Consider the following 24,631-nt stretch of genomic DNA (forward strand, 5'->3'; position numbering starts at 1 on the left):
ATTTTTAAAAATATATAACATTTTATGTATTTAAAGTCCGAACTTGAGTTAAGTTTGAAGATAATTAAGTTTATTTTTTTTTCATTTCGAGATTTTACGAACTTCAATTCATGATTTTGAATTTGAGTCAAACTTAAAAATTTTAGATTCATAAATTTTTTAACCAAATCGAATTTTTTTAATATTTTCAAATTAAATCTAACTTAACAATAGTCGAATTCTACTCGACTCATTTACGAACTTAGGAGGAGGCTCGTGGTCATGGAAGGCTATGATAACATGAAATCATAACGTCATTGAAAGCGCGCTTGTGCTTGCCAGCTAAAAACTATAACCGGCCACCGCCCACACCCTTAAAATGGCCATGGTCGATGGACCTACCAATCCACTACTAGGAACTATACTTTTCACATTAAACTCTCTTATCGGAGTTGGTATTAGAATATCAATATTCACGTCGTTTTTAATTTGTTAAACTAGTCTATTGTAAGCAACTTTATGTAGCTTTGTTGTAGCATCAACTGAAGATGATTTCAATGGTGATTTGTCCATGCTTAGCTGGACCATAGTAGCGAAAGAGAGAGCCACTACGAATTCCAGAAAAAAAAACCATCAACTTTCATGGCCAAACCCAGTAATCTCTCCAAGTCTCCAAGTGAACCCAGTTTCTTCAAAAGCATTCTCTCTTTCTTCTGTGACCTTCCATGGATTCTCAAAAGCTTCACCTTTTAGCTTTAATCTTCCTTTCACTCTTTTACTTATCTGAACCTTTCGTCCCTGAAAATAGCTTCCTCCTCAACTGTGGATCAAACGCCAACGCTTCACTTTATAATCGTGTTTTCATAGCCGATTCAGCTAAGCCCAGTTCTGTTTCACTCACTGACAAAAACCATATCCGGATTCTCCCATCTTGTACCGTACGGCCCGGGTTTTCACCGCCGAGTCGAGCTACGAGTTCAGCATCAAGCAAAACGGGACGGGGTCTCACTTGGTACGCCTCCATTTCTCTCCGTTTCGAGCTCAAAATTTCGACTTGTCTTCTGCGAAATTCAATGTTTTGGCTAATGGCTTCATGTTACTGCGTGATTTTAGTGCTCACGATATGGTGCTAAAAGAGTTCTTGTTGAGAATCGATGGTGAAGCTTTTGAAATCATGTTTAGTCCTCTGGGTGATTCTGGGTTTGCTTTTGTTAGTGCAATTGAGGTGTTTTCAGCTCCAAAAGACTTCATAATCGATGATGGAGCTAGGTTGGTTAATGGTAATGGAATTGAAAGTTACAAGAACTTAACATCACAGGTTTAGAGACTGTTCATAGGGTTAATGTTGGTGGATTGAAATTGACTCCTTTTAATGACTCTTTGTGGAGAACTTGGATCCCTGATGATGGTTTCCTCGTGTTCGAATCTGCCGCGAAGAAAGCCGGCACCACTCATGTACCGAATTATCAGGATGGCGGCGCGGCCCGTGAAATAGCCCCGGACAATGTTTATATGACTGCACGAGAGATGAACCGAGATAATTCAACGTTGAATGGTATATTCAATGTCACTTGGGATTTTCCAGTAGGTTCACTTGGTGATCCACACTTGGTTAGGTTGCATTTCTGTGATATTGTTAGTCCTGCCCTTAATCAGCTCTACTTCAATGTGTATATCAATGATTACTCTGCCTATAGGGATCTGGATTTGTCTATGCTTACGGTTCATGTACTCTCGTCTCCGGTCTACTTAGATTTCGTCGTGGATTTGGATGATTCGGGGGTTATTCGTGTTAGTGTTGGACCTTCAGATTTGAGCACTCCTTCGAAAATTAATGCAATTCTAAATGGGGCTGAGATCATGAGGCTGGTGAATCCTATAGGTTTGCATCCCAAGTCTAAGAAGAAAAACACTTGGATTTTGGTTCTTTTTATTGTTGGTGGCTTTGTTATATGTTGTTTAGCTGCGGCTGTAGTTCTGCTTCTGTTTAAATGCAGGAAGAAGAGAGCAAAACCGCCACGAAGTGTAGAGAGTGCCGGTTGGACACCGCTGCGCGTTTATGGGGGCAGTTCATATAGTAGAATGTCCGAAGGAACTGCTACTATGTCCCCCGGTCCTAATGGTAGCTTGAAAATCCCATTTCTTGACATACAAGCAGCAACTAACAATTTTGACAAGAGTTTGATTATTGGAATGGGTGGATTTGGTATGGTTTACAAAGGGGTACTTAAAGACAATACTAAGGTTGCTGTGAAGCGATGTGTCCCGGGGTCAAGGCAGGGTCTCCCGGAGTTCCAGACCGAGATAACCGTTTTCTCAAAGATCCGTCACCTGCATCTTGTTTCACTCGTTGGATATTGTGACGAACAGTCGGAAATGATACTGGTCTATGAGTACATGGAAAATGGGCCATTGAAGAATCATTTATATGGCTTAAAACATCCTCCGTTGTCTTGGAAGCAAAGGCTTGAAATATGCATCGGCTCGGCTAGAGGTCTTCACTACCTTCATACTGGTTCAGCACAAGGTATCATTCACCGTGACATTAAATCTACCAATATACTGCTTGATGAAAATTTCATGGCCAAGGTTGCCGACTTCGGTCTCTCAAGATCCGGTCCATGTCTCAATGAAACCCATGTAAGCACTGGGGTAAAAGGTAGCTTTGGTTATCTTGATCCCGAGTATTTCCGAGACGACAACTTACTGATAAATCAGATGTTTATTCATTCGGGGTTGTGCTTTTCGAGGTTCTTTGTGCTAGGCCCGCTGTCGATCCATTGCTTGCTAGAGAGCAGGTGAACTTAGCAGAATGGGCAATGCAGTGGCTGAAAAAAGGCATGCTCAGCAAGATTATCGATCCCAACCTTGCAGGACAAATAAAGCCTAGCTGTTTGAAGAAATATGGAGAAACAGCTGAGAAATGCTTGGCTGACTATGGTGTCGATAGGCCGACTATGGGTGATGTCTTGTGGAATCTGGAGCACGCCCTTCGGCTTCAAGAGTCGGGGCCGGAAGAACCATGCGAAGACGGCAACATGAACGGAATGGATTATACGGCACCTAGTATTACCACAGCTGGGCCATCTGGCAATGCTGGAACAGCGAAAGATGATCCTATTAGTAGTTCAGACATGACAACAGGCCAAATATTTTCTCAATTGATGACAAATGAAGGCAGATAGTTGACAGAGATACAATCAATGTCATTCTCATTCCCAAATTTTCTTATATTTATGTATACGCATTGAAAGTTTCACCCTCAATATTTCTTCCATTGTAGCAAAGTGCCACTCTTATGTGGTAATTAAAAGTAAAAGGTTAATGGATGAGGGTACAAAATAGTCACCAAACTTTTAGTACACTTGCATTTGGTCACCAAATTTCTAAAACTAGCAATACACTCACTTTTATGGATGTACCATACTATATAATTACAATGTTGTTATTTATGACCGTGTTATAGGTGCCCCAAAGTCTAAGCCATGTTATTTGTAATGCATTGAGATGGTTAACCAAATCCATTCAAGCCTTAAAAAATGTCTTCAAAATCATTCACGTCGATAAAAATGAAAAAGATGGGAAAGTAACAATGCCAAGAAACAAACCATTTGACATTATGGTCAACACGAGAAATACATAATGCCACATAGTTCGATACGGAAGAAGCAACAAGAACAGAAGACTGACAAAGTCCTGACAACTATGCACAGATCCATTTATTCAGAACCATGAGCAAAGACGGCAAACATCATGGTAAGTTGTAACATAAACACCAAAATGATTGGCTTAGCCTCTCAGCATTCTGTTGAGGACGATAGCGTCTACCTCTGTATCCTCTCTGATCTGCAGTGCAGAAACAGCCTGTGCTGCGATAAGATCAGTCGAAAGTCCATCATTTCCCCAGCCATTACTCTCAAAACACGACGCATGTAGATTCCTTCCACAAGCTCCATATGAGAAGGACCAGCCACCGTTTCCAAACGCAGACCACTCGCTTCCACCTCTGTATGCATTAGTGACCCACCCGTCACGATTTGTGTTTGCCTGGTGGGGAAGGCAAGCTCCCCCTCCACCCATAAATAGATTGAAATTACTGCCACAATCCCAACGGTTGAACCCCTCTTCCTTGTTCAGCATAATCTCACCAGAGTCACTGGAGTCTTCACCAAGGACATGCAAAGCAACAGCCTCAGCAATTGCAGCACTATCTTCATCAAGCCTCTGCTGCTTTTCCTTCTTCTTCTGCTTCTTCTTCTCTAGTTCAGAGCGGATGGCAGCAGAAGTTGCAAGGGCTTTCTCCAAACGCCTCTTCTTCTTTTCAGCCTGCTTAATACGATCCAACTCATCCTTCACCTGCTTCTTTTTTGCTTTTCTCACTACTGGTTGAACTTTGTTGCACCCCTTGTTATCCATTGAAACTTGAAGCTTTTAAACCCAGACTTCAGTTCAGATTTTTTCACTATCAAAAGGTTCTAGATCATATACATTTCCCAATAAAGCTATGTTTTCCTCACTTTTTTCCTTAAAAGAAAAACTTTGATGCTATGTATTTCTAAATAATTCTCTTATGGGAACTAATATGATTATATAAACTCAAGGCTACACAAACTCAGGCCTGCAAGAATACCTCATCTTACGGACGATGCAATCCCAAACAGAAACAACGGGAGAACAGAGAATCGCGGAATGGTATGCATTCACAGGCTCATCCCTTGGCAACATCCTTCCTAATTTCCCACGACCCTTGCTTCTATCCATCTTGTGCACACTGATAGAACCAATAAGCTTATCCCCGTTGAAGACCGTCAATAACACTATTTCAGTTCAAACAAATCACATGGCCCTCACCACTGTAGTGAAAGAGGAATAATATTTTAGTCATCAGAACATGAATCTAAACTTCATAGAAAAATTACATTGACCATCATGCATGGATATAGAGGCATATAATGATATAATACAAACAAACATAAATTGCAGTGTTTGATAATAAAAGCTCAAGCAGGAAACTTCTTGGAAAGAACAAACAGATTTAACTATCCAATTGCTTAACCTAATTAAAACAATTCAGCATCCATAACCTAATTAAACAAAGGACATTTACTTGAACCAGTCCATGTTAGAATGGAAAATTAAGGTCACCTTCAATAAATACTATCATAAGCAAGTGAGATGAAGAAAATTTCAGAAAATTTAAAATCTTTGCAAATATGTCAAATGCATTAAATGAAACAAGAACAAATAATCCTAAAATTATCAGATTGCTTAACCTCCGAACGATCCAAGTCGACAACAGAAAAAGAACTGAATATTAGAGTAAAGAGCTTAGTCCGCAGCTGGTCGTTGTAGTTTGTTGGAATATGTTAGCCTAGTAGTTATTGGAGAGCTGTAAATAAACAGTTAGCTAGATAAGCTAGACACACACTGAAGGCTTTGTATTTCTTAGGTAATCTGATTCAAAAACAAATCAGTTTTTCTCAGAGATGTTTTCCCTACGTTTTCTCTCTGATTTACAGTATTCTCCCACTGTTTCTTGGACATTCTTGAAAATTCACGAGAGTTACTCACACTGACGAGGATAAGAATTTATATAATTAGTAGAGTTTCTTCCATTTCACCATGTTATATTCATTCGCAATTTTCATTTTTCAATCCTATTTCCCTCAATTTCTCGCAAACCAAACAGAAGCAACAACTGTATCTATTCTATTTGTTTGTATTAAAACCTAAATTTAGTTTGAATTTGCATAGTACCGTCATTGAAATCACGCGATCCACTTCATCAAGATGCACAAAAAATACAAAAATTAAAAAAGAACTAATTTGAAGCATTAATCGCTACCAGATCCAAATATCTATTCTTGAGAAAAAAAAATCAATAATCAATGGAAGAAACTTCACCGCCAAAAGAATCAAAGAGAGAAGATTTAGATGAAGAATCTAACCTTATCCAGAAAGATATAAAGTTAGACGGATCACCACCGCTCATTTAGAAATAGCCAAAACAAGGAATATAAAGGGATTATTAGTAACGAAAAAGAACAAATGTCGTTTGGCAGCAGAGAAAATCGCAAAGAGAGTGAAAATAAGGCGAGAGCTGGGTTAAAATAACCGGGCGGACTCAGTGAGCAGCAAGCGAACAGAGAAGGGTAGTCGTTGTCTTCAGCCAATGGTAATTCAACACGTGGAAACTTTAAAGGGTACAACTAGAATATCTGACTTTTTCTCCTCAGCTGTTTTTGGGTTGGGTACAGTGTGAACATAAAGTCTGCGGTGTCATGGGTGATATCACGCCACGTGGGGACTATTGCGTAATGGACCGTCCCTGAGCATTATGGCCCAAACTTGATTAGAAATAACAATCGTCCGATTAGATTTTCTCCAAATTTCGACGGACGGGATTATAGATCTGGAAACGAATTATGACACGGAAAAGAGTGGAGTTTCGTAAAGAACAACTCCAAGTCTCCGAGGGTAAAACCGTAAAGATAGACGGACACCACAAGGAGTCTCTGAGGGTAAAACCGTAAAATACGCGGACACCACAAGGAGTCTGAGAGTAAAACCGAAAAAGATACGTAGACACCACAAGATTAAAATATAAATAAGGGTAAAATACGTATTGTACTTAAACTATCAGTTTTAGTTCATTTTAGTACCTAACTTTCAATTTTTTTGACAATCATGCCTAATGTTTTAGTATTTAAACTTTCATTTTTTTCAAAACTTAATGTTAAATTTTGAACAGTGATACTATAATAAAATAAAATTTAAACTTTAGGTATGTTTTTAAAAATAAATAAATCTTTAAGTATTAAAACAGACCAAAACTAATAGTTTAGGTGCTAAACACGAAATTTACCCTATAAATAAAGATATATTGTATTTAAATTTTAAATGAAATAAATTGATGTCAAAGAATCTTTTCTATTATAAATATATGCGATATTAAATCTGAACTAATATTAATAATTATATTTAAAAAAATCAATGGATCGATTTAATTATTCAATAGTTCAAGTGTTTGGGCTTCAAAATCTGGGTTTAATGGATTGAACATTATGCTATCTTGTTGTTCTTCGAAGAGAGTTATTTCAGGGAATCAGTGATCTAAATCATTTCGTCGTAAGCCCAGTCAATATTTATGGGCTTCAACGTACATATTAATTTTTGGGCAAAATACCGATGAGGCCACTAAATTAATAATTTTTATTTATTTGGACACTGAACTAAATCATTTATCAATTAGGTCACAAAACTTTAAATTTAGTTTCAATCAAGCCATCTATTGTTAAACGTTAACAGAACTATTGATATGATGGTTAACCAAATTGACTACAAGGGAAGGGATAGGTCCAAGCTTGCTGGACACCACCACCACCAAGATGACTGAAGTTAAACACAGGCGGTACGAGAAATGGAACTGATGGAATAACTATTTACACATTACATTAATTAAGTCTTAATTTTAATTAAAAATAATTTAATAAATTTAATCTATTAAGATAGTGATACATGTCACCATCTAACCGAAGTTCTTTTTAACTTATGACGACAAGATATGATTTGGAATTATAAAACAAAAAGCAATATTTAGATGTTGGAATTCCTTCTCTTATTTGTCGAAACGAAATTGCATTCACCAATGACTTGTTTAAAACGCAACAAAATACTTTAACGATTTGGACATTTTTGCAACGTTGAACAACCGGATTTGAAAGCTTCAAGTTTTGTCCAACTGTGGGTAGTGGACTTTGACGTTTAGTATTAGGCGGTGCAGTGGAGAAACCCAACTTTCAACATTCCACGTTCGTCAAACAATATATATATATATATGATGCCCATCATTTAAAGCCACGTCCATAAAGAAAACAAATATATAGAAATCAGAGTTTATGCATTTGAAGTTGTGGATTCTTACTAAATTTAAATTCGATCTGCATGATCTTATCAAATTAAATTAAGAGTAAAATATACAAATGTTCCCCCGGTTATAAGGTATTACTCTATTGAGTTCATCAACTATTAAAAGTTACAAAACGATCATTCGACTATTTATTATGTTTCAAACTCGTATTTTTTCGTTGAAAATTGATAGCGATTTGAGCTGGATATTATCATGTTGACAGAGATATGATAGTCGTTTGAAATTCTGAGATCGTATTATATTATATATCAGTCAGTAGGTTAACGTCCAACTCAAATTACTATAATTTTTTAGCATAGAAAGGACGAGTTTGGAATACAATTAATAGTCGGATAATAATTTTATAATTTTTAATAGATAAGAGACTTAAAAGAACATCGTATAATTAGGAGATCATTTTATAATTTTTATTAATCATAGTATTCAATAAAATAATATCATATAGTTAAAGAATTATTTATGTACTTTATCCTTAAATCAAATTAAAATTGATAAAAATGAAATATTAAGTCATAATATATTTACATGTCCTTTTGTTGACTTTTTTCAGTAATAAATTATTCTAAAAAAATTTAATTTTTAATAAAAATTACATAAAAAATTTAAAAATATTTTTTCAAGAGAGTCGACCACCTCTCCCCTGCCGCCTAAGTCAATTTCCGACATGCAATTAGGTTTATCCATCTTGTCCTCGTCGACCTTGTTTCTGGCCGTCCTGTCTAAAGCGAGGCCTAACCCTTTTGGCAATTTGGTCGAAGACAGAAAGTACTTAATGGCGATGTGATTAGTTACATCTTTGAGAATGTAAATCATTTTTTATACTAATATACTAAAAAGCTAAACTATAACTTTAATATTTAAATTATTAATTTTATTCTATTTTAGTATTTAAATTTTATTTTTTAAATTATATATAATGTTTATTTTTTTAGTTTAGTACATCATCGTTAAAAAATTAACATATTTAATATCTAAACTAACAGTTTTGATCCGTTTTAATCCCTAAACTTTAAAAAAAATCAAAACTTAAAGTTAAATTTTTAATGATGTAATTAAATAAAATAAAAATTAAACTTAAGATATAATTTAAAAATAATAATGAATTATGAGGGCGAACTTGATATGACATAATTCACCGACATAATTAACAGGATATGACATAAAAATTTATGTTAAATGGATAAATTTGAACTTATAAACTTTTAGGAGGGCGAACTTGAACTTATAAATTTTTAAGAAGGGTGAAAACAAATTTTTAATAAAAAATACATAGAAAAAATCTAAAATATATGATAATTTTATATTTTTAAGGGACAATATAAGTTCATTCATGATAATTAATGTATTTGATTAATTCGATTTTTTCGATTAAATCATGCCTTTCGTTATTTGAAGAACTCAAAACGTTACGATTTGTTAATAAGTAGGGTCAGGGATGGACTTAGGCGGTTGGATGAGGGCGATTGTTGCTCTAAAGTTTTAAAATGATTATATATTTTTAAATTTTTTCTATGTATTTTTTATTAAAAATATAATTTTACATAATTTTACCCTATTAAAATTTTATAAGTCTATATTCGTTCTCCTAACATAAAATTGTGTGCGTAGAATATGGTATTCAATAAGTTATAAGAGATTGTACAAACTTTTTAAGAATTCATTAAAATGGTGGGAAAAATAATATGCACAATATTTGGTCTTTCATAGGAAAAGAAAGGTCAAGAAAATTATACACGTGATCCCCCTAGTGGCTAGTAGGAAAACAAAGAGCGACAAAACCAAAAATCATTTTCCATTTTGCAGTATAATTCTACTGCGATTCATCAACTCTTTTGCTTGATTTGATTCTCCTGTTGATTTCTTTCTCCAGTTCTTCAAGTCCTCCCACTTCCTCCAATTCCTGTCCCCCATACAAAAACGAGTTCATATTTTATACATCGATTATACAATATTAAGATGGGTACAACATAGGAAAAACGATCTTCCTAATTCAATTTACTCCATTCACAAACTTCATAATTCAAATCCCTGGCCTTGTTTAAGATATTTATTGTCTCATCCTACTAGATCGGTACTTATTATTATTTGATTATTGATAATTCGAGTTAAAATGAATAAATAAGAGATTTAGACAGTTAAGTCACCTTGGGTCCTAGAAACAGCCCATATGGGACACCTTGGAATTTTTCTGAATGATGCAGCTGAAAATGCCAAACATGAAATCCAGATAAGATCAGAACTAGAATAAAAAAAAACCCAAATAAACAAACAAATAAGGTCAGAACTAGAAGAGAATTTTCAAATAAATTGTCTTATTTATTTATTATAATAAGAAGTCTAAATTGTGGTGCAAAATGAATTAACCTGGTGAGCCGCAGCAACCTTCCTGAAGTAAGGGACGTTGGCAATAGGCCCCACTTGGAATCTCTTATGCACCAGACCGTCGTGGACGAACATGTAAGCCATTCCGAACACAGTAATTCCAAGTCCCTGCACCCAATAAAAAAACATTATTTATGAATATAACTATATTTTATTAAAGATAAATTATAAATTTATTATCATATCATGATCTTTTTATTGTCAGCAGAGGGATGATTAAAAGAATCTGATGTATAAAATTTAGCGATTAAATTAAAAATAATTAAAAGAATAATTAGTAAAATAATAGAGATAATAAAGTTTAATGATTAAATTTATAATTATTCATTAAAAAGTAAAATAAAAAAGCCATGTTATAAGAAAATTTGAGTAACCAAAAAAACCTAATATATTAAATTTAATAAGAAAATTAAAAAGTGAAATAAGAGAGAATAAATTTAATTACTAAATTTTTATTTTATCCATTTATTAAAATACAATTTATAATAGAAGGGGTATTTGTGTAACTTTATTACTAAGATTGAACATAGGAATGGGTATAGGTCGGGTTTCGGCCAACCCGACCCGAAAATTTTACATCTTTCACTAGACCCAACCCGAAAATATATATCTTTCATCCAATCCGAACCGACATTTTGAGATAAAATATGATCCCAACTCGACCCGAAATAATAAAAAATATTATTTTTATTTAATAAAAATAGTGATTTAATCGAAAAATAATATATATAGAAATATTATTATAATTATTCTTAAATATATATGATAAAATTATATTTTTTCAAATCGATATTTTTTACCATAAACTCGAATCCGACCTAAACATAACATTTAAAAAACCAACCCGACCCTAATTTTTTTTAAAAAATCAAAAACGTCGAATTCAAGGTCTATGCCCATTCTAATCTAACATGAAGTCAAAGATGTTGCTAATCCCAAGTAGTTAAAGTAGGATTAATAAATCGTTAATTAAGGAACAATATATATTATGAAGATCGAGGAAGATAACGAATGACAAAAGAAATAATATTTTACCCTAATATTAAAGGTAGAAAACGTGATATTCTTTAGGTAAGATATTAAGTTAAAGATTTTATATATGTAAAAAAAATTGTTTGAGATTCATCTTTAAAACTAAAGTTACGATGCAGTCGGTCCAGATTCGTTGTCATGAACCGAGAGGGCAATAAAAAAAACATGGAAGGGGGAGACTTACAGCACCAAAACATAGACCGGGCACAAGCCCTTTGTTGAAGAAACCATAAGACAGAAGGGCAATGGCCGGAACAGCGTTGATAATGGCGAACACATCGTTTAGCTCGAACGCACCTTCTCTTGGCCGGTGATGAGACTACCGGAAAAAAAATTACAATGAGTCTTTTAAGTAAGAAATTCGAATTCAAATCTTGGAATTGTGAATAGAGAAATACCTCGTGCATATGCCACAACGACGCATGCCAGAGAGCTCGATGTGCCCATCTAGCCCAAAACTCCATGCCCACCTGAAAAAAACCCGGATTCAGATTCGATTCGGATGAGGCTGAGCGAGTTTATGAGCAAATATGAATCGAACTTACAGCAGCACCGACTGATAAAGCAAATGTACCGAACATTTCAGAAAGAGGCACCTCTCCTCCCTGACAAATATCAAAAGAACAAGACGATAAGATATTGGTCGTGCAATTAAAAAGCAAAGGGGGAAAGGGAAAGAAAATGAACCTCCATTTGCCAAGAAAATCTATAATAAACGGCCATAACAGCCATGGAAGTGATACCGAAACTAGACATGACAGCAGCGACAAGGTAAGTGAACCTTTCCGATCTTTTCCTAGCCAATTTCTCAGCCACATGGGCGGGTATCAAGATCCGCGGGTCGATGTTCGGGTTCCCGACATCCTCGGACCCTTCTTCTTCGCGGTTAACGACCTGGAGCTCACCGTGTTTTTGTTCTCCCAACACAAAGGAAACGGACAACCAACCTGTCTTCCTCCGAACGCCGACTGCTATCCTTTGGTGGTGAACTAAAGGGTTGAAAATCGGCGTTGGATTCGGTCTATGGTGTGAGGAGAAAAACGAACGGAATGGTTTAGAGGTCACGGCGGCAGATAGGCCGGCCGCCATGGAAATAAACCGCGAGAAACCGAAAGCTTAAAGCTAGCTCCGGCGGAGGAGATGAATACAGAAGAAGAGAGATGGGTCGTGGTGAAGGTTGTGGAGTGTAGGTTCTTTTATATAGTGACAGGTTAAATGTACGAAGACCACAACCGTTCCGTCTGATTTTCGTGTCGTGCGAAATTTTATGAAATTAAAACACTCACCACCTCGTCAACTGTCGTCAATTGCACATTTTAATTTATGATACGTTTAAATTAAGATTGTATATATCAATATTATTTGAAATGTATATATTCATACCAACAATATTTTAACACATACATATTAACCACCACTAATAATCAGTTGATCTAGTTTGACACTAAATCATTTAAATAATATTAGAGGTTCGAATTCTTGTGATTGTGAATGGAGCAAATTGAGTTGGAAGGGTTGTCTTTACCTCTGCAATATCTAATTTGGATTAATCGATCAATAGATTAGATACTGATAATTATATCAGAAAAAAATACAAGTTAGTTAAACAATGTTAGATATTTAAATCTAAAAGTTATTGAACAAAGTAGAGTATGAATATTTTATCAAAATTAATCGATTAATAAATCAAATGTAAACAATTATACAAAAAAATACTTTAACCCACAAATGTACTCCAAATATACTCCAAATATATAAATCTTATTATGAATATAGTTTTGATATACACATCTCATCAAATGGTTTCAGTGAAAAAGTAAAGATTATTTTTCGTAAAAAATCTTGAATTCGAACAGCTACGAGGTTATTACTCAATTATAACGAGTTATCTAAAAATAAATAAAAAATATATTTTAAAATAATTTTATCTCATCCATTGAATTAATATCCAATAATCAAAAGACAATAAATTAATGTTGGTAATGTATATAAATGATTCCCTGACTATAAAATATTATTTTATTAAGTCGTTCGGCTATTAAAGTTATAAAATAACCATCCAACTATAGAGTATTGTTTTGTTGAGTCCTTCGACTATTAAAAGTTATAAAGTGATCACGTAATTATACATTAAAGTTTAGGGATTAAACCTGTAATTTATGTATAGTAAAAGGAATAACAGAATGTATATTAAAGTAGCATAATGGCGATGGCCATGAATCTTGTTTGATGTGTACTTAATCTTTGAAAACGAACAAACAGGATGAATCAGAGTGGCCTCCTGTTGCTCTTCTGCCATCATACGGGCTGGGAAGAGATGCCCCCGGTGGAAGGCTCAGCAGTCTTATTTTCGGCACCAACCTCACAGATGTAGTCATCACAGGTAACCAAAACACTATTGCACCTTAAATATCCACACATGCTGAATCGAATCGAATCGAATCGAATCCATTGAATTAAATGGGGGAGATTATATGACTTGTAACGCAAGGTAATAACGGCACCATTGACGGCCAAGGTGCATATTGGTGGAAGCAGTTCAAGGAGAACAAAATGACTGTAACCAGACCCTACATGATTGAGATCATGTATTCAAAACAGGTTCAGATATCGAATCTAACGTTGGTTAACTCGCCGTCATGGAACGTTCATCCTGTATACAGCAGGTTGGTTTAGTCTCAAATAAACACTTCATTATCACCATGAAATCAAATCAAAAATATATGATTGAATGTTGAATTTTGCAGTGATATAATCATCCAACACTTGACTGTTCTTGCACCAGTTGATTCTCCTAATACAGATGGAATAGACCCAGGTTTGTTTTTTTTGTACTCAGCAGCTACAATTCTGTCATTAGTTGATATGAGCCCTTGATGATGCTATTTGTTTCTAGATTCGTACACAAACACCCGAATCGAAGATAGTTTTGTTCTCTGGAGACGACTGCGTCGCCGTTAAAAGTGGTTGGGAAGAATACGGTATCAAGTTCAACATGCCAACCAAGCAACTAGTGATCAAAAGGTTCGCCTGCATTTCCCCTAGCAGCGCCGCCATTGCTCTCAGGAGCGAGATGTCCGGTGGGATCGAAGACGTAAGAGCCGAAGACATTACAGCGATCAATACAGAATCCAGTGTGAGGATCAAAACTGGAGTGGGAAGATGAGCTTATGTCAAAAACATATATGTCAGAATCATGGCATTGAATACAATGAAGTACGTGTTCTGGATGACGGGTGATTACGGATCTCATCCGGGCGACAAGTTTAACCCGAATGCGTATGCTGTAATCAAAGGAATCAATTACAGGGACATTGTGGCAGATAATGTCACACTCTATGCACAACTGGATGGAATCGGAAGGCATCCTTTCACCGATATTTGCATTTCAAACGTCGACATCAAACTGACCGCAAAGCCAAAAGAAGTGCAATGGAACTGCACCGAGGTTCAGGGAGTTACCAACCGTGTGAGCCCTGAACCAATGTGTTAAGAAATAAACCGAGTACAAGTAATTTCCCTATAACCAGATTAGTGAGAATGCGAAATAAAAGCGGAAAAATAATACCCGAAAATTGATAACGGAGTTCAGCCAATTGTGCTTACGTCTCCGGCTGCTGCAGATCTTTTACTAAGAGAGAAAATTTACAGGTGTTTATAAAACACTCATTACTCACAAGAAAACTCTCTAGTATAGGAAGAAAGAAATGTTTTGGGATGATTTTGAAGCTAAATGAGCTAGGATATTTATAGTTGAAACTTAGGGACTAATCTTTATAAATACCCTAAAGTTCAATGATTCAATTTTGTAATTAACCCTATTACAAAATAATAAAAAAATAAGCAGCCCCCCCAATTCAAGCAGCTGGTTGCTGCTTTGAATTTCAACAATCTCCCACTTGAAGACTGATTTTAATCTGTCTTCACACCTCGATCAATGCAGCAGCTTTTCTAGTCTTATTACTCTAGCATGCCAACTGAAGTTGAACACAACTTCAGTTTGTCTGTGGTCACCGTCTTTGTCAACATGTCTGTCGGATTTTGAGCTCCACTAATCTTTTCAAGTTTCAAAATCCCATCTTCCAGAAGAGACCGGATAAAATGATATCGCAATTGTATATGCTTCGTTATGGAATGAAAATACGGATTCTTTGCTAGATGGATAGCACTTTGACTGTCGCAATACAAAACATTGTTTTCTTGTTTCTTGCCTAACTCTTCCAAGAAACTTTGGAGCCAAACCATCTCCTTGCTGGCTTCCGTAACAGCGACATATTCTGCTTCAGTTGTGGAGAGAGCAACTATCTTCTGTAGTTGAGAAACCCAACTCACTGCGGTTCCTCCTAGAGTATAGACATACCCTGTAGTGCTCCTTCTGATGTCAACATTTCCGGCTAAGTCAGTATCGTATCTCCACCTTTGAAACAAAGTGCTTTGTTTGTGGTACCCCGCAGATATCTGAGGATCCATTTGACTGCTTCCCAGTGTACCTTGCCCAGATTATTCATGTACCTGCTAACAGCTCCCACTGCTTGAGCAATATCTGGTCTGGTACAAACCATGGCATACATTAGACTTCCAATTGCTGAGGCATACGGCACCTTCACCATGTGTGCACGTTCTTCCTCCGTCTTTGGTGACTGTTATTTGGAGAGTCTGAAATGAACACCTAAATGTGTACTTACTGGTTTAGCATCTTGCATGTTGAACCTGGAGAGTACTTTGTTGATGTACTCAGCCTGTGATAACATCAAAGTCCCCGACTTTGTGTCTCTCTTGATCCTCATCCCAAGAATCTACTTTGCAGCACCCAGATCCTTCATAGCAAACTGCTTCGACAATTTTTGCTTCAAGTGTATAATCTCTTGCATGTCTGAGCCTGCAACGAGCATGTCATCAACGTACAATAATAAAATAATGAAGCTGTTGTCGAACCTCTTGATGTAGCAACAATGATCTGCTTGGCATTTGGTAAAACCACTGCTACTCATGAAACTATCAAACTTCTTGTACCACTGTCTAGGAGCTTGTTTTAAACCATACAAGCTCTTCTTCAACCTGCATACCAGGTTTTTCTTGTCTGCCTCTATGAAGCCTTCTGGTTGCCTCATATAGATTTCTTCCTCCAAATCACCATGAAGGAAAGCTGTCTTTACATCTAACTGCTCAAGATGTAAATTCTCTGCACCTACAATTTTCAACACCAGTCTGATTGTAGACAATTTTACGACTAGAGAGAAAATTTTATTGTAGTCAATACCTTTTTTTTGCTGAAAGCCTTTGACAACCAATCTTGCTTTGTATCGTTTGCTCCCATCGTGCTCTTCTTTGATTCTGTAAATCCACTTGTTGTGGAGTGCTTTCTTGCCTGGTGGTAATTCAGCTAATTCCCACGTCTGATTTGACATAAGCGAATCCATCTCATCTTTCATGGAAGACTCCTACTTGATCGAATCCTCCACTTGCATTGCTTCATCATAGCACTCTGGTGTGCCTGGTTCTTCTTGAACTGCTTCAGGATTGATCTGAACATCATCTCCAGAAATCTCCTTAAACTCAGCAAATTCCTTTGTTTCAGCTTTGGTATTTGAACTGTTTGATTCTACAGTTGACCTGTCTTTGTACATCACATTCTCATTGAAAATGACATCTCTGTTTCTGATGATCTTCCGATTTTCATAGTCCCAAAACCGGTAACTGAACTCATCACCGCCATAACCAACAAAGGCACATTTGTTGGACTTAGCATCAAGTTTACTTCTTTCAGCAGAGTCTATGTGTACATAAGAAATACAACCAAGCACTCTTAAGTGTGAAAGGTTTATTTCTTTCTTGCTCCAAACTTCCTCTGGTATTCTGCCATCCAAAGGAACTGAGGGCCCACGGTTGATTGCTTCAGTGTTGATTGCTTCAGCCCATATAAATTTGGGCAAGCCGGCGTGTATCCTCATACTTCTGGCACGTTCATTCAGAGTTCTGTTCATGTGCTCTGCTACACCATTATGTTGCGGTGTCTTGGGAACTGTTGTCTCCATCTTGATCCCATTGTTTGCGCAAAAATCTCTGAATCTACTGTCTCTGTACTCTCCTCCATTGTCAGACCACAACCGCTTGACTTTCAAACCAGTCTCATTTTCCACCATGGCCTTCCATTTTCTGAAGATATCGAAGACTTCTGATTTCTTCTTCAGAAAATAAACCCACACCTTCCTTGTTGAATCATCGATGAAGGTGACATAATATAGTGAGCCTGCAAGAGATGGAACTGGGGATGGTCCCCATACATCAGTATGAACCAATTCTAACCTTTCTGCCTTGGGTGTCTTGCCAATCTTTACAAAACTGACTTTCTTTTGTTTGCCAAAGATGCAATCCTCGCATAGTCCGACATCTACATTCTTTAGATCCGACAGCTTCCATTTTGACAAAAGTGTCTTCATCCCTTTCTCGCTCATATGGCCAAGCCTTTGGTGTCATATGTTTGATTTTCCATCAGCATCTGCTACTGCAATGATATTCTCTAAATTTGAGGTTACATAGAGAGTACCAGTCTTCTTACCACGAGCAATGACGAGTGCTCCTTTGGTAATATTCCATTCACAGCTTGAAAAGGTTGTGATATATCCTTCTCCATCAAGCTGTCCAACAGAAATCAGATTTCTTTTGAGGCCAGGAATATGTCTCACTCCTGTCAGCTTCCAGGTGGTCTGGTTTGGCAACTTTAGTCGGATGTCTCCTTTTCCGACGATCTTCAAGGTTTCATCATCAGCTAGATGAACCTTCCCAAAATCACCACTGACATAGTTCTCCATGATTTCTTTGCACGGGGTGGAGTGGAAAGATGCTCCTGAATCCAAGATCCATGATTCAATCGGACTGTTGACGCTTAGAATCATGGAATCACCTGCCTCATCTGTCACGTTGGTAGATTCCTGTGCGCCAGTATTTTTCTTCGGTGCTCGGCAATCTCTTTTGAAGTGACCCTTCTTGCCGCAATTATAACAGGTAAAATCTTTATTTATTTTTCTTGATTTTCCCCGTCTGGATTTGGATCTGCCACAATTTGAATTTCTTTCTAAAGTTCTCCCTCTAGACTCCGTGTGCAAGGCTGAGGAGGTTGATGCTTCACTCGATTCTCTCCGTCGAATTTCTTCGCTCAGTACCAGATCCCGAACATCGTCGAATTTTAATTTGTTGTTTCCCGATGAACTGCTGACTGCTGTAACAGTAGTATTCCAACTGTCTGGTAGAGATGATAAGAGAATTAAAGCTCGAACTTCATCATCGAATTTAATTTCCACTGAACTCAACTGGGTTGTGATTGTGTTGAGTTCATTTAGGTGTTGTGCCACCGATGCCCCTTCCGTCATCCGCAAATTGAATAATCACCTCATCAAATGAACTTTGTTTGAGGCCGATGGCTTCTCATACATACTGGAGAGAGCCGCCATAAGATCTGTTGTGGTCTTTTCCTTTGCTATGTTGAAAGCAACATTGCAGGATAACGTCAGTCGGATAACTCCGAGGGCTTGTCGGTCGAAAAGAGCCCAGTCTTCATTCTTCATGCCCTCTGGTTACTTTCCTGAGAGAGGTTGATAAAGATTTTTCTGGTACAGAAAATCTTCAATCTGCATCTTCCAAAAGCCAAAGTCCGCACCATCGAACTTTTCAATTTTCACCTTCCCTTCGTCTGCAACCATCGCTTCCACTCGAATCTGGCTTCTTTTGGATCGTTTCTGACAATTCTTGCGAACCACCGTGTATTAGAACACCACCGTCGACAAACTCGTATCACCGACCGAATTTCACTATTCACAAAATTCACTATTCACATGAATAGTAATGAATAGTAATGAATAGTAACCTCGCAGAAAAATTGACAAAATTCACAACCAAAAGCTCTGATTACCAGTTGTTAAGAAATAAACCGAGTACAAGTAATTTCCCTATAACCAGATTAGTGAGAATGCGAAATAAAAGCGGAAAAATAATACCCGAAAATTGATAACGGAGTTCAGCCAATTGTGCTTACGTCTCCGGCTGCTGCAGATCTTTTACTAAGAGAGAAAATTTACAGGTGTTTATAAAACACTCACTACTCACAAGAAAACTCTCTAGTATATGAAGAAAGAAATGTTTTGGGATGATTTTGAAGCTAAATGAACTAGGGTATTTATAGTTGAAATTTAGGAACTAATCTTTGTAAATACCTTAAAGTTTAATGATTCAATTTTGTAATTAATCCTATTACAAAATAATAATAAAATAAGCAGCCCCCAATTCAAGCAGCTGGCTGCTGCTTTGAATTTCAACACCATGTGGTTTGTTGCCTCGAAAGGAAATCGAGTGTCCCTTCCCAGAGGATAGGCTGCCCATCGAAGATGTCGAGTTGAAGACTTGTTCTATCAGTGGCAACTTCCAATAATATTTTAGTTTACTTCATTCTTGCTGCTTATAGTGGATCTCATATGTTCTATATATGTTGGTATAGTGTAAAAGGTATATATATATATATATATATTTCGTACGTTAAAGGAATGATAGATATTTCGTTTTATCTAATTATTCGTGAGATGATATTAAAGATGATAGGAATATAGTTAGATATTTGTAATTAGATATTTATAAAAGATTTTTTTGTTTTAAGATGTTCTTTGTATAGGAGTCGTCAATTTTATTAAAAAAAAAACTATTTAAATTATAATAAAAATTTAATATATAATTATAAACTAAACATATAATAAATATTTTTTCTTAAAAAATTAATCATTTAATATCGATTGTATAAGGAAATTTTTTTAAAAAAATCTAACTAAATATCTCATATAAATACCTCTTTACTCTTTTTTTTAATCTTATAATTTTAACATGACAACAAATAACTTTCATGATACACTGATTAATATTCAAATTTAAAGAATAAAATATATTAAAAGTTATTGAATTGTATATAAATGATTATTTTAGTTTGTCAAAAAAAATAGTTTAGTTATTAATTTTTTAAAAGTTACAAAAATAATTTTTAAAATATCAAATTATTATAAATTATTATTTTAATATTAGGACAATTATAAAAACTAATAAATTTAATAATATTATGAAAATCTAATGATAATTTTATAATTATTTAATATTTTTTACAGAAAATTACACATTTAGTATTTAAACTATCAGTTTTGATCCGTTTTAGTATTTAAATTTTTAATTTTTTTTTCAAAATCATATATAACGTTTAGTTTTTGTTTTTGTTTTACTTCCGCTGTTAAAAATTTAACGCGTTTAGTATCTAAACTATCAATTTTAGTTCGTTCTAGTAAACTTAACATTAAATTTTGAAGGTATTAAAATGAAACAAAAACTAAATTTTAAATATGATTTTAAGTAAAGTGATAGTTTAGATAGTAACAATATAATTTACCCTAATTTTTAATACTACCTCGTGTGAAATATACGTTAGCGAAAATCTCAAACGGTTACCAGATTGGAACTTTCGCGACAGTCATAGCTGGCAAGAGCTTTCTCGAATCGCCTCAGTTCTCTATGGAAACGAAGACTTTCCCCAGAATAAACAGCGAAACTTCATTAAAACAAGACCAAAACGGCATCATTTCATAGAACCATCGAGAACCCCATGCCCGCCCCCTTGTTTTTCCCTCGCTAAGTTATCTCGTCGAAGGGTCTGGAACCTCGTTTCAATATATAAATACGTTCAAACCATTTCTCTTCGAATCACCAAAGTATCAGTTCCAACACGGTAAGTTCTTAGCTTTCTTCTGCTAAAAAGATTTCCAGATCTGCATTCTCTGTTTGGTTCCTTTGGCGCACGAGGCAATGGCGGACGTGCAGATGGCTGACGCGGAGACATTCGCCTTCCAGGCCGAGATCAACCAGCTCCTGAGCTTGATCATCAATACTTTTTACAGTAATAAGGAGATTTTCCTTCGTGAGCTCATTAGCAATGCCTCTGACGTACGTATTCTTCGTCTCTGCCATTGCTTTAGTGCTCTTTTAAAATTTGAAGGAAAAATTATATATGCTTAAGGTTTAGATTGTGGTTATACGCCTAGTCTGGTAGTTAGCTCTTCTGTAGACATTCTTTTGTTGTTGAATGATGATCTCTGTGGCTAGAAGATCAACTCATTGTTTTGATATTACGGTGAATTTAAATCAAGCGGATTTGATTTTGAATTTGTAGTGAGGAAGTAATATTTGAAGTTTTTCATTTAGGAAATTTTCAATCGTTTTGTTTCTGTTTGTTGAATGAGAAGGCGTGATTATTTTGGTTATGTTGTGTTACAGGCTTTGGATAAGATCCGATTTGAGAGCCTGACTGATAAGAGCAAATTAGATGCTCAACCGGAGCTTTTCATTAGGCTTGTGCCGGACAAGGTTAACAAGACTCTCTCCATCATTGACAGTGGCATTGGCATGACTAAAGCAGGTAATGCCAATGCAGTTTAGATTGTGGTAGAATTTGCTTGAAATGCTGTAGTTTGTACTGCCGCAGCTTCTTAATTTGCTTTGTTGTTCGTAAAATGCAGATTTGGTGAACAACTTGGGTACAATTGCAAGGTCTGGGACCAAGGAGTTCATGGAGGCACTGCAAGCTGGAGCCGATGTGAGCATGATTGGGCAATTCGGTGTCGGTTTCTACTCTGCTTACCTCGTTGCTGAGAAAGTCATTGTGACCACAAAGCACAATGATGACGAGCAATACATTTGGGAGTCCCAAGCTGGTGGCTCCTTCACTGTCACCAGGGATGTCGATGGAGAGCAGCTCGGTAGGGGTACCAAGATTACTCTCTTCCTCAAGGAAGATCAGGTAAATATTTCGCTTGTTTTCGACAAAAATCAGTACGTATTAATTTGTATGATCTTGGAAATTTGAATTGTTGTTTGCTGATTGTATTTGCAGTTAGAGTACTTGGAGGAGAGGAGGATCAAGGACCTAGTGAAGAAGCACTCCGAGTTCATTAGCTACCCGATATACCTCTGGACAGAGAAGACAACCGAAAAAGAGATCAGCGACGATGAAGATGATGAACCTAAGAAAGACGAGGAAGGAAACGTCGAGGATGTCGATGAGGAGGATAACAAATCGAAGAAGAAAAAGAAGATCAAGGAAGTGTCTCATGAGTGGCAATTGATCAACAAGCAGAAACCGATCTGGTTGCGTAAGCCGGAGGAGATAACTAAAGAGGAGTATGCCTCTTTCTACAAGAGCTTGACTAATGATTGGGAGGAACATCTCGCCGTCAAGCACTTCTCCGTCGAAGGACAGCTCGAGTTCAAGGCCATTCTCTTTGTACCGAAGCGGGCTCCGTTTGATCTCTTTGACACTAAGAAGAAGATGAACAACATCAAGCTTTACGTTAGGAGGGTGTTCATTATGGACAATTGCGAGGAGCTTATCCCCGAATACCTTGGGTTCGTGAAAGGCGTCGTCGACTCGGATGACCTGCCACTCAACATCTCTCGAGAGATGTTACAACAGAACAAGATTTTGAAGGTGATTAGGAAAAACATTGTGAAAAAGTGCATTGAGATGTTCAATGAGATCGCCGAGAACAAAGAGGACTACAACAAATTCTACGAGTCGTTTTCGAAGAACTTGAAATTGGGTATTCATGAAGACAGCCAAAACAGGGCCAAGTTAGCCGACCTTCTCCGATACCACTCGACGAAGAGCGGCGATGAGTTGACAAGCTTGAAGGACTATGTCACCAGAATGAAGAAGGGGCAGAAAGACATTTATTACATCACTGGTGAAAGCAAGAAGGCACTGTAGAACTCCCCGTTCTTAGAGAAACTGAAGAAGAAAGGATACGAAGTTCTCTTCATGGTCGATGCCATTGATGAGTATGCGGTTGGACAGTTAAAGGAATACGATGGCAAGAAGCTCGTCTCCGCCACAAAGGAAGGTCTGAAGCTCGAAGACGAGACCGAGGAAGAGAAAAAGAAAAAGGAGGAGAAGAAGAAGTCTTTTGAGGAACTCTGCAAGACAATCAAGGATATCCTTGGCGACAAAGTGGAGAAAGTTGTAGTCTCCGACAGGATTGTTGACTCGCCTTGCTGTCTGGTTACCGGAGAGTACGGGTGGAGTGCTAACATGGAAAGGATTATGAAAGCGCAGGCGCTGAGGGATAACAGCATGAGTTCTTACATGTCCAGCAAGAAGACCATGGAAATCAATCCCGACAATGGAATCATGGAAGAGCTGAGGAAGAGAGCTGAAGCTGATAAGAACGATAAGTCGGTGAAAGATCTTGTGCTGTTGCTGTTTGAGACGGCGCTTTTGACATCTGGGTTCAGCCTGGATGATCCCAACACATTCGCGGCAAGAATCCATAGAATGCTGAAGCTGGGTCTGAGCATCGATGAGGATGAAACCGGCGGTGATGATGCTGACATGCCTGCTCTCGAGGAAGACGAAGCTGAGAGAAGCAAGATGGAGGAGGTTGATTGAAATTATAAGAAAATTTTAGCTCAAGTTTCTTTATGCCCGTGAAGTTTCATTGTTCTGTTCTGATAGGAGTACCCGTATCCTCGTCTTCTCTGTTTCCGCCATATATTTTGCGATTCGAAATAACAAATGTCTTGAGGTCTTGTCATGTTATCTAAATATTAAGTGACCCGGTTCTTTTTGTTCAGTTTCTCAAGTATCTTGGCAATGGTTTTAGAAGTATAAAGAGTTCGAAATTTAGTTAAGCGTTGGGATCCGACAACGTAAAGCAACAGGCGAAGTCAATAATCCCACTACCGAAGATGAAGTCGTTATCGGTTCGGAAAGCACTCTCCCAGAATCGATCAGAAACAACAGGGTAAACAAAACCGGATAAAAATGGTGAATACATAAGCAACAAATTATGTTCTTTTAGTCATGGAGCCACTGGCAATCCCAGCAGCAGCTGAAACAGCAAAAGCCCAATGATAAAGGAAATTACTATAATCAAAGGAAGCAGAAGGAATGGATTGCAAGCAGCCATAAAAAGGGAACCGAAGGCAAAGGCGAATCCAAAAAGAAAATCATAAATACAAATAGTAGATACCATATAAATGTTAATTCTTCTAATATACGTAAGATTTTAACTAACGAATTGGTTCAAGTGATAAATATGCATAAAATTTTCGTTGAGAAATTCATCCACTAAAATCAAGTAGTAACCCAAATCGATTCAGATTAATCAGAATGAAATTTTAAAATTAGAAGACAATCAAAGATTTTAATTATATTCTTAATGTATCCAGAATTATATTTATATTTTACCGTATTCATTCTTAATCATGGAGTAATAAACATCTATAGAG

The 24,631-nt window shown here is 36.6% G+C and overlaps 3 protein-coding genes and 2 pseudogenes across 6 annotated transcripts; 3 read left to right on the forward strand and 2 right to left on the reverse strand.

Moving 5' to 3' along the window:
* Positions 1–687: 687 nt before the first annotated feature.
* Positions 688–19,840, forward strand: LOC120186710 (annotated as a pseudogene).
* On the reverse strand, positions 2,970–6,054 carry LOC120186714. Of its 2 annotated transcripts, XM_039190593.1 has the most exons (3): positions 5,928–6,054; positions 3,808–4,832; positions 2,970–3,099 (listed from the first exon to the last, which is right to left on the reverse strand). In XM_039190593.1, the coding sequence occupies exons 2-3, from the start codon at positions 4,393–4,395 to the stop codon at positions 3,097–3,099; spliced, it is 591 nt and encodes a 196-aa protein (XP_039046524.1). In that variant the 5' UTR covers positions 4,396–4,832; positions 5,928–6,054; the 3' UTR covers positions 2,970–3,096. The 2 variants fall into 2 exon arrangements, with proteins under 2 accessions (XP_039046524.1, XP_039046523.1); XM_039190592.1 differs by lacking the exon at positions 2,970–3,099 and having other exon boundaries at positions 3,573–4,832.
* On the reverse strand, positions 9,698–12,493 carry LOC120186712 (beta-carotene 3-hydroxylase 2, chloroplastic-like). Of its 3 annotated transcripts, none has more exons than XM_039190589.1 (7): positions 12,011–12,488; positions 11,869–11,928; positions 11,722–11,793; positions 11,508–11,642; positions 10,274–10,399; positions 10,054–10,110; positions 9,698–9,809 (listed from the first exon to the last, which is right to left on the reverse strand). In XM_039190589.1, exons 1-7 carry the CDS (start codon positions 12,410–12,412, stop codon positions 9,720–9,722), a joined length of 942 nt encoding a protein of 313 aa, XP_039046520.1. In that variant the 5' UTR covers positions 12,413–12,488; the 3' UTR covers positions 9,698–9,719. The 3 variants fall into 3 exon arrangements, with proteins under 3 accessions (XP_039046520.1, XP_039046522.1, XP_039046521.1); XM_039190590.1 differs by having other exon boundaries at positions 9,710–9,834; XM_039190591.1 differs by lacking the exon at positions 11,869–11,928 and having other exon boundaries at positions 12,011–12,493.
* LOC120186745 lies at positions 13,580–19,748 on the forward strand (annotated as a pseudogene).
* LOC120186711 (heat shock protein 83-like) lies at positions 19,528–23,928 on the forward strand. Its single transcript, XM_039190588.1, is given in 5 exon segments — positions 19,528–19,539; positions 21,083–21,292; positions 21,623–21,764; positions 21,865–22,145; positions 22,239–23,928. Coding segments are annotated over 4 exon segments (2,112 nt in total). The 5' UTR covers positions 19,528–19,539; positions 21,083–21,154; the 3' UTR covers positions 23,790–23,928.
* The last annotated feature ends 703 nt before the right edge of the window (positions 23,929–24,631 follow it).

Source organism: Hibiscus syriacus, unplaced genomic scaffold, assembly GCF_006381635.1.
Source record: "Hibiscus syriacus cultivar Baekdansim isolate YM2019G1 unplaced genomic scaffold, ASM638163v2 tig00113719_pilon, whole genome shotgun sequence".
Classification (NCBI taxonomy): Eukaryota; Viridiplantae; Streptophyta; class Magnoliopsida; order Malvales; family Malvaceae; genus Hibiscus; species Hibiscus syriacus.